Source organism: Rhineura floridana, chromosome 7 (genome assembly GCF_030035675.1).
Source record: "Rhineura floridana isolate rRhiFlo1 chromosome 7, rRhiFlo1.hap2, whole genome shotgun sequence".
Classification (NCBI taxonomy): Eukaryota; Metazoa; Chordata; class Lepidosauria; order Squamata; family Rhineuridae; genus Rhineura; species Rhineura floridana.
Window position 1 is genome coordinate 122,894,404 of NC_084486.1, and position 14,923 is coordinate 122,909,326.

Consider the following 14,923-nt stretch of genomic DNA (forward strand, 5'->3'; position numbering starts at 1 on the left):
TTATCATTGCCATCATCATTGGTTTTTTGGATACCACCTTTCCAAGGTAAACTGTGCCAAAAGCACCTCACATAAGCATCACAATAAAGCACAGTAGATGTATGCATAACAAAACATTCCAAGACAATTCATTAAATTCAATTCAGACCGATTAGTAAAAATTAAATTAATGTAGAATCAACATTTCAAAAGGCCTATCAAAAACAGATCATATTAATAAATTCAAAATTACTGTGTCACTGATATTCAGTTCTTACAAGGACTCAAAGTGTTCTCTGGTTTGCTTCATCCTCAAAAACTCTCAGACCATGATTCACCAGGTCCTACTGGTTCAAGGTGGTAGTGGGTGTTAAATGGCCAGATTTTATTAACACATTTTACTCTTTTGGTGCAAAACCATGTATTTTCCTGCATTCAGATTTCTTGCTGAAGTAACTGGCAACTGGGTGTGTCATGTGACCAATTGTCTTGACTCTGTTAGTCAGCTCAGCACAATTGACTCATTCAGGGGTGTTAATTACCAAGATGAGCAAAATTATGCTACTCTCAGCTCACTTAAAATTGATGGATGTGGAGCCTCACCTTCCGCTGAAACCTACTAATCAAATGTAAGTATGTGACTCACACACAGAAGCATCTTTGCCAATGGCACCAACATGCTTAATTAACCCACCGTGTTCTGGCACGCACACACACATACACACAGCATACAGCTGTAAAGATGGCAGTGTGGTTAACAAGCAGCTGCTGCAGCAAAGCGAAATTAATAACAGTTTCAGTAAACCACACACATACACACACAGATATATCTGTATATGCACAGTCTGTGGGGAAATTTCTCATTGAAGCATGCCAAAACGAAATAAACTGCCTTGTGTTGTACAATAAATGCAACATTATTTTGGGAGTGTTTTACAGACATGAATCCAAGTTCAAAGGCAGTATGCTTCTTAGTATCAAATGTTGGGGACTGGTAACTGCTGGTGCTTCCATGTCAGGCTTGGAAGCTTTGCAAAGACATCTGCCTAGCAGCTAGCAACTGTTGAAAACAGAATGATAGGCATGGGTTTGCCAATGAGGGGCCTTTCAGATGCTGCTGGACTACAGTTCCCATCATCCCTTACCAATAGCCATGTTGGCTGGGGCTGATGGGGATTACAGTACATAACATTTGGAAGGCAGCATGTTGGCAACCTCTCAGACCAGGTAGACCTTTGGTCCGATGCAGCAGAGCCATTCTTATGGCTTATCACTGTTTCTTATCTACAACAGAAATATCCCATGCTGTGCCTTTAATAGCCGCTTGCTGTACAGGCATTAGCAGCTAAGAATGTTTATTTCTATGCTATGAAAAGCTTCACCTGCTGATTACTGCAAAGGCAGCTGTCATTAAAAGCACAAGAACAGCCAGGTGGCAACCCTACCCTTTTGCTGCAACCTATGCTTCCTGGTATGTTCTTCTACACCAGGTGAGGGGAACCTTTGGCCCTCCAGATGTTGCTGAACTACAACCCCCATAATCGCTGGCCATTGGCTATGCTTTCTGGGACTGATGTGAGTTGTAGTTCAGCATCTGGAGGGCCAAACATTTCCCATATCTGTTCTACTGTATGGAAAGAGCTGAAGACTCCTTCACTGGTGAAGTGGAGAGGAACATCTTGCGAGCAAGTTCATAGTTACACATGAATACATACATAATGGCTGTGATCATGAAGTGGCTTCAGGGCGCATCCACTGGAATGTCTTGGAAAATGCACCTGAAGAGAAAGGTGTGTTAAAGCATATTATATTATGGAAACTAAGGAGGTCTCTTGCTGGGCAGTAACCCAGCTTTTCAACTCAAATGTTGATATAAATACATTGTTGAATACACAATGAATTACTATCTTAGGACATAATCATTGGACATAATATACTGCTTCCTTAGGAAATGCCTGTAGCTCAGGCCACATTCACACTGTCCACATTCACACTGTACATTTATTCCACTATTATTCTATTTTAAACAGTCATTGTTTCCCCCAAAGAATTCTGGGAAGTGTAGTTTATGAAGGATACTGAGAGTTGTTAGGAAAGCCATAGTCCCCTTACAGGCTGGCAATTTCCAGAGTTCTGTGGGGAAACGTACTGACTGTTACTCAGAGAATTGTAGCTGTGTGAGAGGGATAGGGGTCTCCTAGCAATTCTCAGCACCCTTCACAAACTACACTTCCCAGGATTCTTTGTGGGAAACCATGACTGTTTAAAGTGGAATAACAGTGGAATAAATGTACAGTGTGAATGTGGCTTCCGTGGCAGAGCATATGCTCTGCTTGCAGAAGGCCCCATGTTTGATCTCCACATTGGGCTGGAAAAGACTCTTTTCCGAAACCATGAAGAGCTACTACCAGTCAATGCAGACGGAGCTGCATGGACCACTGCTCAGACCCAGGATAATTTCATATGTTCGATTTACAGGCAAATACATTCATGCATATGTGCAGCACTTACTAAGATCAAAAGGTTTCAGGTATGAGGCACCATATAGACTTTGTGAGAATTCAGAAAACAACTGATATGGCTGTGTTGATGAAGTTACTTCAGGGAGCACCCACTGGAATCCACTGATCCCGAATCCTGGGAGTTATATCATAGCTAGAATCATAGAATAGGAGAGTTGGAAGGGGCCTATAAGGCCACGTTGTAGTCAACGTGAAGACTTTGAGAGACTGCTGGAGGCACCAGTCATAAAATAGATGGTGGTGGTATAGCACAACGTGGGAGGGCATAGCACAACACAGAATTAGAGATGCTGTCCTTATGAAGCTTTCCCCATAATGGTATTTCTGTATTAGAAAAGACTTAACCCACTGAATTTCTATCTACCATACAGCTGTTAAAGGCACAAGAACTCTGCTTTACCCCAATATCAACCCTAAACTAAAACCTAGACTGCCATCCTGTACCCACATCCTGTAAGTTCCATTAAACACCAAGATTTACTTCTGCATAGACATGTATACCATTGTACAATTGGTACAAAGAGCTGCAGCCAGAGTACTAACTGGGGCTGGTTACAGGGACCATACAACTCCCCTGTTACAACAGCTCCACTGGCTGCCAATTTGTTTCCGGTCACAATTCAAAGTGCTGGTTTTGACCTACAAAGCCCTATATGGCTCAGGTCCAGACTATTTGACATATCGTATCTCCCTACATGAACCTGCCCGGGATTTGAGATCTTTAGGTGACACCCTTCTTGTGTTCCCTACACCTTCGCAAGCACATTTGACGCGGACACGAGATAGGGCCTTTTCGGTGGTCGCCCCTAGGTTGTGGAACTCCCGAGTGAGGTACGATCAGCTCCCTCCTTGCCATCTTTTCAGCAACAAGTAAAGACTGTTTTATTTCAGCGGGCATTTGGGACAGAGAACGACCAGGATTAATGTCTTATAGGCTTGGTGATCATATTTTATGATTTTATTATTTTAAATTGTTCGCTGTTTTAACTTTTATCTTATAGTTTTTAATTTTCCCTTATAGTTTAATTCTTTTTTTAATAATATACTCTGTATGTTTTAATGATGTTGTTTTTAGTTGTAAGCCGCTCTGAGTCCTATTGGAAAAGGGCGGGGTAAAAATAAAGTTTTTTTTATTATTATTATTATTACTATATGCTAATTATACAGTGACTCCTTAATGAGTACCTGGTCTTTAGCTCCTGCAAAACAAGAGACATGCCTAATACTCTGTGCAAAGTTTTCATATTTGCCTTTTGAGGGAGGGGGATTCTTGAACATCCACCCACACATATTGCACAGTAGTACTTGCAGAAAATAACCGCTAGGGACTTCCTAGCTCAAACAAAACCACCATAGAAACTATGCATCCTGGTTGCCAGGGAAAAGCAAATTAGAGAATAAGCCAGAAGCCGGAAACATTCACTAAAGGGGAGGAAAAAACAGCAGTCTCACAACAACTCACTTATCAATCTCAGCTCTGACTTTGTCCATTGGCTAAAAACACTGACAGGTGGGAGCAGCCAGGCTGGCTCATTTCACAGAAATTGTTTACAGGGATACCTGTACATTTTGCTTTGCACTTTTTAAAATGATAGCTAAGAGTCTGGAGCCCCTACAGATGGGTGCCAGTGATCGCCTTTGCCAGTGCAATTACCACACCCTTTGGTCTTCCTCTAACACTGCTAGAACCCGTCTGAATGCTGTATTTGACAAGGGCACTTCAATGAAGGCATCAGGTCTGCCCCACATTCCACCCTTGTGCAAAGATCAGACTGCAATGATCTCTGAAGGCTCTCTCTCCCGGTCCTCCAATTAATTTTGTTTCTGTCCTTTTGTGGTAGAAAACCACATCACTGTACAGCAATTTCATGTGGATAGGCAGATAGGAGAGATTGCTAATCTTTGGGAGGGGGGAACGGGGGGGAGGATGCATGTTTTCTGACCTGTTGTTTAGATGACTATTTCTTATTAGTCATGGCTGGTATATTGTTTTCTTCCTGAAATCATTCACTAGCTGAAGTTCGTCTCCGATGGTATGTTTGTCACAAACACAACCACAGTCTTGTATGGTATGGAGGGTGTGGTGGGCAGATGTTGAGGCCTACAATTGAAGGTCTCCACTGCAATGCAATCCTTATCTCCCCAGTATCATTCCAGAAGCTTGCTCTACACCAAGCACTCCAGAACTGATTAGACCAGGATGATGAATAGTCTGCAAAACATAACATTCAGCTCCCTTGCTGTTTGAACCAAGACACAAGCGTCTGTAGATGCTGTTTTTAAATAGTAAGCCCGATAGTGTTGGAAGTTTTAAAACCTGCTGCTTCCCCTTAGTGGTTCACAGGATATACACATGGAAGATCTCACTCCCCACCCCACCCCCAGAATGTAAAGAAGTAAATTATACAGGTGATGTCCCCCAAAAGGAGTGCTGCTTCTAGAATATTTTTTTATGTTTAATGGTTAATTTTGATGTTTTTCAAATGAAATGAAATAGCAGTGTACAAATATATTTATAAATACATAAATAAAAATATCTTTTGCAACTCCCACTGGTCTTTCTGTTGATGAGTTTTGAATTAGCAGCACATGGTTTTCTTTCTCACATGGAAATGTGCTGCTTTTGTGCTAGAAATTCATTTCTTCAAGCACCGCAGAGGTAGGAAAAAGAGTTTCTAATGGTTTCCTATAAAATGTTATCAGGCCTGAACACACAAACTCTGTATTCATAGGTAGGGGATGGGGTGCATGTGCAAGTCCTGCCCCATTGTCAGAGCTTGAAAAAGTTACTTTTTTGAACTACAACTCCCATCAGCCCTGCCCATTGTCCTTGTGCATGTTGCAGGGTCCCCTATTGCTTGACCTTCTCCACAAGCAAGACCTTCCCCTATCCAAGCAAGCCTCTTTGAGATGTTCTCCACACAACATGGGGATGGTTGGCAACTGAGGGAGGAGTATGATGTGTGCATGACCAATAGGGCCAGGGCTTTCTTGCACATCCCTGCTCTCATCTACACTTTCAGTATTTGTATGTCTGGGTGAAAGCGTGAACATGCCTATTGTCATCTATTCATATTCCAGTGTCTGAGCTGTGCAAAGTTTCAGGGGTCCCAATATATACCTTGGGTCTGGTTTCCTTAGAATGAAAGTCACTGGACACTTCTGTGGTATAAGGTTTATTTACACATATATACAGGCTGAGCATGGGATGAAATGGGTCACAGCATTAATAGTCTCTGTTTCTCTATTACGTTTCTATGGAAGCCACCAAAGCAAGAGCTTTGGATTCTTCCAGAGAGCAAATCAGGCTTTCCTCTGTTTCACAGCTCAGTTTCAAGGTTGCCTTGCTACTGTTCTCCCTCTCAAGCACATAGGCACCTTGATGACATCATCTCCAGTTGGGGAGGGGAGTGGAAAAAAGTGTCCCCTTCCAGATGGATCTCTACCTATTTAGTTTCTGTGACACCTTTATTGCCCTAGCTTACATTACGAAGCAGATATTTAACAGACCTGGTTAGGTTATTTATTTACTTCACAAAGAAACCGATTTGACCATTTTAACAGCCATCTCTTCTGTGGAATCCCACCTTAGAGCTGTCAAATCCCAGGATGGGGGGGGTATCCTCAAAAGCCTATTTAGTCAAAACCCAAACATATTACAATATATAGTCTCTGGAAGTGATGTAGAATGTGAAGAGGCCTTTTGCAAAAAAAAAAAAAAACCTCCTCTCTCATTCACACATATTTAGCATGTTTATTTATATGTAGGGTGTAGTCATTCAGGGTTTCAAGGGGTCTTAGACTCCCTACTTTTTTGAGAGCAGGGTCCCAGCAGGGTTCCTATGTCTCCAGTTTCCTACAAGCCAATCAGCATGAAAGTGGGTTAGCCACTGAGAAGAGTCTTCTGACATGCCTCTTTGTCCTTTCTTGCTGATGGGAAACAATCAGAGTGAAAGGAAGTGAGTAGACTCTTTTCAATAGCTAACACTCTCCCTTGTCATGTTGATTGGCTCCTAGATACATCTGTTGTTGTAGGAGAAAGTATTAACAAGGATCTCATTCTCAACTCAGCAGCAAAAAGGGAGAAAGGGTGTGACTGTGACTATCACAAAGGGACCTTGCACTTCTGAATTTGCCACTACACTACTGCTTATATGGTACATTTTGAGTGCTTGAAGTGCATGTTGGCAATTGTTACATCAGCAGGATGGCCCTGTGCTCTGCTTTACAGTCCTGCATTTAAAGGGCTGTCCAGTCCAAGTCCAGTTTAAAGATTAAAAAAACCATAAGAAGCAGTGGCAGCTGGTGGCTCCATGTCAGTGGGGCAGTGGAAGAGACTCCAGGTTTTAGCCTGAACTTTCAATTAGCTGTCCAAGGTACTTCAGAACTTTAATTTTGAACTAAATCCCAGAGAGGATTCTACTGTCCCATTGACATGGAGCCACCACCTGCCACTGGTAAAAAGAGAGAGCAGCAGCTTTGAAGTTGCCCATCAACAGTAGTACCTCCACAGCCACACAGATCACTTGGTCACAGTCTATGACTATGGTGAGATGCATTTAGGGTTGCCAGGTTCAGGGCCTGAGACTGATCCTGTATCTTTAGGAGAAGAGAAAGTCAGCCAAGTGCAGGTGTTCTTGCAACACTGTGATGGGAAAAACCACAAGGTGGAATTCTCCCTTCTCCCTGCACAACTTTTAAAGATATAGAAGCCTTCTTGGTTGCCACGCCCGGCCTCCAGGAGCTCTTCTGTATCTTTTAAAGTTGTGCAGGGGGAAGGGAGAATTCCACCTTGTTGTTTTCCCCATTACAGTGTTGCAAGAACACCTGCACTTGGCTGACTTTCTCTTCTAAAGATTCAGGATCAGTCTCTGGCCCTGAATCTGGCAACCCTAGATGCATTTCAGTTTGGTCTAAAGACTGTAAATAAAAAATCATCATCATCAGATGCATTTTATCTCTATTTACTAAAGCAGTGGTTCTTAACTTGGGGTGCATGCACCCCCGGAGGTGCAAGACACTTTTTCTAGGGGTGCAAGGTGCAAACAAAGATTTTGGAAAACTGTCATTTATCTTAGCTAAGTTAGGCTAAAACACACATTTAAATAAAATAAAAATAAAAAAATGAATTTGGAATTGTAAGAAAAAAGGTATTGAATCTATTTAGTAGTACGGTTTCCATCTTTTTTTGGCTAGGGTACCTTTGCCTTTAAAAGCTTCAGTATTTATTTATTAAATTTATGCTCCACCCGTCCTCCCATAAGGAGCCCAGGGTGGCAAACAAAAACATTAAAACAATCTTGAAAACTTCTTAAAAATGAAACATCTTTAAAAATAAATATTTAAAAGATCTTTTTAAAAAATCTTAAAAAGCAATTCCAATGCAGATGCAGACTGGGGCAAGGTCTCTACTTAAAAGGCTTGTTGAAAGAGGAAGGTCTTCATATACATAAATTTGTTTATACATTTTAATTTGTTTTTATATTGTAATTCATGCTAAGAACAATCTTGAATGGTAGGATTGACCAGTGGGTATGCAGAGCAGTCCTATCAAAGTCTACTCAAAACTAAGTTCCATTGAGTTCAGTGGGGCATACTCCTAAGTAATCACATGCAGCTTTATGTCTGAACCAAGACTCTCATATAGTGCAATCCATATATATATATACTTGGAAGGAAGCTGCATTCAGTCCACTAGGACCTACAGGAAAATGTGGGTAGAATTACACTTCTGAAGTCCTCTAGCTTCCCCTGTAAAATAGGATTATCTTGTTCTCCCCCTCACAAATATTGCTGCTAGGCAGATACAAAATAAAAGTCACAGAGCAATTTGCAGATTAACAGAGCAAGCAACCCTACAACCGGCTATGCAAATAGTATGAGATACTTGAGACGGGAAGGTTAGATGAGAAAATAATAATTGCCACTTTCGCAAATGTAGCTCGATACTTCCCAGTAGGAGATGCTAGTCATCACTCCTGCTTGAGGGTTCTGGTCGCGTGTGTACCAAAAGTGAATATGAATTTTTTTTTCATTTCTCACGAACAACTTCCTCACACGGAATCAACCTTCTGGGAGCCGTTTCTCAGCATCGGCTTTCGTTCTCACCCTCTTTGGCTCGTCTCCTTGCTTGATGATGATGATGACAGTACAAAGATTTAATTTAAAGCGCTCAAATAAGGTGGGGGAGGCAGTTTCCCGCTAAACCAGCTCATAATATGACAGGCTCACATAAATAGCCAATCGCTGGCTCGCTCCAACCCTTCGTTTCCCATTTCCTCACTTCCAAAGACAGAAACTGACCAGATTAACTCTCGTTTCTCCCGAAATTCTAGCCGGAGCTGTTGTTGCCGCCGGCGAGTTTAATTACCCAATCGCCCGGCAGGAGAAGGTGGTGTAATTGAAGTAAGTCCTACTCAGAGTAAGCCCACTGACATTAACGAACCTAAGTTAGCCTTGTCCATTAACTTCAGTGGGTCTACTCTGAGCAGGACTGGCCCAGTTTCCCAGTTTGTTTGTTTAAAGCTGCAGTTCCCAACCTCCCCCCCCCTCCGGGACTACTTAGAATAGTCTTGGTGGTCGGCTTAATGATTTCTCTGCCTGGTTGCCGTCACTGTAACGCACCGTGACAGATGCTGTGTGAGTCTTGATTGTAACTGTATTGCTTCTTTATATGGCATTTTTACGTATTGCAATTTGCATTCCCCAGAATTCAGATCGCAAGGCAATGAAATGCCGTATAAGAAGCAATAAAAATGCAAAAAAATCAACATGCATATGTAATAGCGACAGGCCACGGACCACCTGAACGAAGTTTGTGGGCCATCGGTGATCCATACAGCACAGTATGAACAGCCCTGCTTTAAAGGACGCCTCCGGGATTATGGGAAAACTCGGGACGGGAGGAGGAACTGGTTGTGCTTGTGTGTAGAAACGGCTCTTTCCGTGCAATAACTTCACTCCTGCTTGTCCGTGGAACAAAGCGTGACCCTTTGCAAAGCAGCAGTCCCTTCGACCTGGCGCTTTGAGTGCGTGCGTGCATGCTCCCCTCCCCCTCCTTTTTTCCAAGCCGCACGCAGTGTTCAGAGCTCAAGCTATGCAAATAATCAAACAGGAGCATCCAGTCCCTCCTCCCCGCCCACCCCGCTTGGGTGGGATTGGCAAGGCAGGGAGAAAGAGCAAAAGGAAAGAGGAGGAGGAGCCCGGCTTGGAATGAGGCCCCGGACTCTGTGTGTGTGTGCGTGCGTGAGAGAAGAGCGAGCTTGCAAAGAAAAAAAAGGAGGGGAAGGCGAGCCCTTTTGTCGCTGGCAAAGCTCCTCCCCAGATCGTGCAGCTGCCCGGCCAAGGGCTTTTCAGGAAGCGGTACTTAAAACGGCTCCAGAGGAACATGTGAGAAGCGGCCGCAACGGTGATCGGAAGGGCTTGGAGGAGTAGGTGTTGTTGTGGAGCTGGCTGGGAATTGCCACCTCCGGCCGGAATGGATGCTTTGTCACGTACAGGAAGGGTGAAAGCAAGAAAGGCTGGCCGAGCCTGATGTGCGCCGCCGTCGCTTGCAGATCGGGCTGAGTTCGGGAACGACAAAAAGCCCGGAGCTTTTGCTCTCGCCTCCGCCTTCTTTCTCTTCGAAGCCTTTCCTTTTTTCCCATCTGTCGAGCTCGCTCCGAAGACGAGGCAACCTTTCTCGGGCTTCGCTTCGCATTGTTTGACCCTCTGCTGGTGTCGGCGGGCCGCGCAGCGGAGACGGGAAGCGAAGCGTTCGTCGTTGCAGCAACAACTGCGGACGTTGGTAACTTCTCTCGAGGTGTTAGCTCGAGTCTTTTTCTTTCCTTTTTTTTAAATGGGCGCAAAATGAAAAGGAGAGATTTGGTATGGGTTTTTTAAAAAAAATTCTTGCTAAGACTGCTGCGATTTTCATGCACGCTTACTTGGAAGGGAGCGTCTTTGTAAGACAGTGTGCGGCTTCCTTGTGAGTAAAGATTCCTCCAAAAAAAAAAACCAGCAACAATCCCCTAAACCCCAAATTGAGTGCCTGATCGACCTTTTCGTGATTGGTCGCCAAACCTTTTTCTTTTTTAGTCACTCGATACTGTGGACTCTACTTCGAAGGAAAAGTGCCTTTTAGATTGCAGCCTCGGAGCGCGATCCTAGACGTGTTCTCCTCAGAAGTAGAAGTCCCGCGGAGTTCGAGGAGGCGGGGTTCGAAGTTGGTGTGCATTGCAGTCTTCCAGCCTTCTGTGGGGATCTCTGCCTTCTCGGGAAGCGGGGAGGGGGGTTTGTGTATCTGACTGAGAGGCGCGGAGGGGGAGGCTTAAACTGCCTCTCTAAAGCAGACGGAGGTGGTCGATCCCAGCCCGAGAGCTACTCTTCAAAGGCGAAGAACTGGCGACGTTTCCTCTAATGAATGAATTGAAGCGCCGTAATACAGGATTGGGGTGCAACCTGTCCGTGGGATCAGCAGCGCTGACTTGGCTCAGTTCAGAGCAAACGTGCAAGGAGTTCGCCTTTCAGAATTGTGCATTAACTAATCGATCTGAAAGAATCGCCACGGTTCTGTTGCCAGGGTTAGAATCCCTCCCCTCCCTCCTTAAAAGACTCGCAAAATCCGTGTTCCCACCACTGTTTAGCTGCTCCCATATATGTCGAGGTGATGGGGGGCACGAGGGATTTATGAACCTGTGCTCTGAAAATTATTGTAGATTAGAATGTGGTATTATCCCCCCTATATAAAGATATGAGGTAGTCCTCCTACATGTGGGGCAGACCTTTCAATGACCTTGCTTAATTCTAGTGTTGTAAAGGTATTAAAAGCTAAAGGAAGGGTAATGAATAACTGTCGAGCTCAAATCGCTGGTGACCGTGTCTCCTGAACGCTTCTTCTTTCCGATGTCCGGGAGTCATCCTTGCGACTGTGAAGCGGCACAAACTGCTAAATTCTGGGATTTACACAGAAAGGGGAGGCAATCTAAACTGCAGTTCTAAATTCGCTTACCAGGGAGTAAGGCCCATTTAATTGACTAAGACTTACTTCTGAGTAGACATGGTTAAGATTGCGATGCTAGCTGGCAGCCCCTAAAATTGTTTGCTTTAGGGATAGTGAAAAAAGATTAACTTGGGTGTAGTTGACTTGAGAGCATTCTTGCATGTCATAAATATTTTTTCTTGTGTGGATTGAATTCCTGGTTAGAAAGCAAAACTTGCTGTTCAGTTGGCAGAATTTCAAGTAATGAAGGCTGGCTCCACCATGATGAAAACATAAAGAACGGGTGGTCTTCACCCTGATACATCAGATAAAGACGAGTTTATTAAACATGTAGTACAGCTGTATGTATGTGTATCACGAAAAATACAGTAAAAAATGCCCATTTCTGAAGAGCACAGCTCCTAGAATATTAGTCCAGATGAATGGGTTGTGTCTTTGTAGAAGCAAGAGTTTAAATCTAGTAAATAGCTTATAAAACCCAATCTAATAAATTGTTTATGAAAACTACTCTATTTTCTTGATCCTCCAACTCTCTGTGTGCCCACTTAAGTAACTTGTAAGAGTTCTTTCTAGCTGTGTGAATATTCTCCCAAGTAGAGAGTTGTCTTAATACAACTCTTGATCTGCCGTGGAAATATTTGGTGTGGCTTTTGTGTCCCTTTTACAAAAAAACTTTTTTTCTTTTGAAAGCTGCACTACCTCTATAGGCCTGTAGATGGAAGGAGAGTTTGTCTGCTCCCTCACTTTAGTCTGAAGCAGCTCAGGGTTTTGTTTTGTTTTTTTGATGTGTGTGATTCAGGCTGCATGACTGGCAGCATGTGGGAATGCGAAACTACCTAAGAGGTTTAGGAGGGAGGGGGAATGACTAGGCAGTTTTGAAGCCACCGAGTGGGTTCCAAACGTCTCTTTGACGAATCCGGCTCTTCCCTTTGAGGAAAAGCCTTTTCAAAAACAGCTTCGCATTCCCACATGCTCTTAGTCATTCAGTCCTGAGTTGGACACGGAATTTAACCTTTTGAGATGGGAGATGACCATTCATCTGTATGAGGAAGGGAGCGTCTTTGTATACAAAGAGTATGTTATCTCTTGGAATGGGATGAGGGATCAGTTGGCATGGGATATAGATAAGATTGATAGATATATTATTATTTGATTTATTTATTTGATTTATATCCCGCCCTTCCTCCCAGCAGGAGCCCAGGGCGGCATATATTCAGTCTGCATGGGTCTTCGGGCAGGGAGGCAATAAGAAACTGATATATGCATCTGCACAAATGTAAAGAAGCCGCAGTTCTGTGTAAATAAAAGAAGAAAAGCTAGATCCCACCCTGCTCCAAGGTCTCTATGTGTGTTTGTGCACGAGAGAAAGATAAATGTTGGGGAGGGTTGGAGGATTAGTAAGTGTTTAGCTCCTTTGATCTTGGTTTTTCCTGGGGGCTGTAAAGGTGGGGGGGGATCTGATTTTGTGTCGTTCCTTGGCAATTGGAGGAGAGAGATTAACTGCTTTCACTTTTCCACTTTTGCCTTAGGTCTCTTGCAGCACTGGGAATTCCGTCATTGTGACTTGGAAGGCGGCTTGGGGGGCGGTTGAAGGAGAATCCAAAGCTGATGGAAGCAGAACTGGGACCTTCCTGTGCAGTTCAGCCAGCCTGCTGCCAGGAAATGGCACACTCCGCTCCTTCTCAGGTCTTTGCTGCGCCGATGAGGCTGTCCGAAAAGATCCCTCTGGTCAAGCCTTGCTTTAAGAAAAAGCAGCAAGTACAGAAGAGGCTGGATACGGAGGCACTGAGGGCACTGCGCCCCATTTTCACCAGCTTGCTTGGGGCTGGTCCCTTGGATGGGATCTTTGTGCCCAGGGGACAGAACAGTGGCCATGGGAACTTGTGTGAACCTGTTGCAAAGAAGGACTTGGGGATTGCGGCTCCCTGCCCACAGCCAGATCCCAGCATAGCGGTGTTGGTGCCGAGAGCGCCAGATGCTCAGGGACAAATGTCCGACCGGCCTCTGGAACAGGAGGCCCAGCCTGGGGAGCAGGGCTTCCCTTCCATTACCTCTCCTGCTAATGAGCCATTCCAGGACCGCTCCTTGCATGCTGCCTCCAACGATGCTTCTGCCTTCCTTTCATCCCCTGACAAGATACTTGAAGGGTATCCTCCTGGGGTGCTGCAGGACAGCAGGAGCTGCATGGTCCAGTGTAACTTGAACCCCACTGAGAAGCTGGGAGCTGGGCTTTTCCAGAACAAAAGCGAAGAGGCTTCTCTTGACCTTGTGTTTGAGCTCTTGAACCAGCTGCAGTATCACACGCACCAGAAGGATGGGGTTGACATCTGTGTGGATTTTCTACAAGGGGTGTGCATCTACGGCAGCGATTGCCCCAACCATCACACGGTCCTGCCATATCACTGGCAGGTCAGGAGGACTGCCACTCAGCTGTGGCAGAGTGTGACCACTGACTCACAGGAGCATCTGGAAAGACTGTACTGCAATCCTGACAACGACAAGGTCAAAGTAAGATATAGGTAAGTGAAAAGTCATTAGCTTGCTGTGCTTGAGATGGAGTTTGAGGGTGGACACAAAAGAATCTTAATCAAATGGCTGGAACGCTGTCTCAAAAGCACATGGTTGCATAGCTTCTCCTACCTTGAATTCTGGCCCTACTGAATATCCTTTGCCTAACTTTAATTAGTAGCTTTAAGGTTTGTTGTTGTTATGTGCCTTCAAGTCGATTATGACTTATGGCGACCCTATGAATCAGTGACCTCCAAGAGCATCTGTCATAAACCACCCTGTTCAGATCCTGTAAGTTCAGGTCTGTGGCTTCCTTTATGGAATCAATCCATCTCTTGTTTGGCCTTCCTCTTTTTCTACTCCCTTCTGTTTTTCCCAGCATTATTGTCTTTTCTAGTGAATCATTTCTTCTCATTATGTGTCCAAAGTATGATAACCTCAGTTTCATCATTTTAGCTTCTAGTGACAGTTCTGGTTTAATTTGTTCTAACACCCAATTATTTGTCTTTTTCGCTGTCCATGGTATGCGCAAAGCTCTCCTCCAACATCACATTTCAAATGAGTTGATTTTTCTCTTAAATCTGCTTTTTTCACGGTCCAACTTTCACATCCATACATAGAGATCGGGAATAGCATGGTCTGAATGATCCTGAGTTTGGTGTTCAGTGATACATCTTTGCATTTGATGACCTTTTCAGGTTCTCTCATAGCTGCCCTCCCCAGTCCTTGCCTTCTTCTGATTTCTTAACTATTGTCTCTATTTTGGTTAGTGACTGTGCCATGGTATTGATAATCCTTGACAAGCTCGATGTCCTCATTGTCAACTTTCAAGTTACGTAAATCTTCTGTTAATACTTTAGTCTTCTTGACATTCATCTGTAGTCCTGCTTTTGTGCTTTCCTCTTTTAACTTTCGTCAGCATTTGTTTCAAATC

At 44.0% G+C, this 14,923-nt stretch overlaps 1 protein-coding gene across 2 annotated transcripts in view; it reads left to right on the top strand.

The window, feature by feature from the left end:
* Nucleotides 1-9,425: 9,425 nt before the first annotated feature.
* The window catches only part of TIPARP (TCDD inducible poly(ADP-ribose) polymerase), a 28,733-nt gene continuing 23,235 nt past the window's right edge, over nucleotides 9,426-14,923 (top strand). The window contains exons 1-2 of one of the 2 annotated variants that reach the window (XM_061637125.1): nucleotides 9,426-10,302; nucleotides 13,011-14,000. In XM_061637125.1, coding sequence (XP_061493109.1) covers nucleotides 13,090-14,000 — 911 coding nt within the window. In that variant the 5' untranslated portion in view covers nucleotides 9,426-10,302; nucleotides 13,011-13,089. The remainder of the gene's footprint in view (nucleotides 10,303-13,010; nucleotides 14,001-14,923) is intronic. The other variant, XM_061637124.1, reaches the window with a different exon arrangement.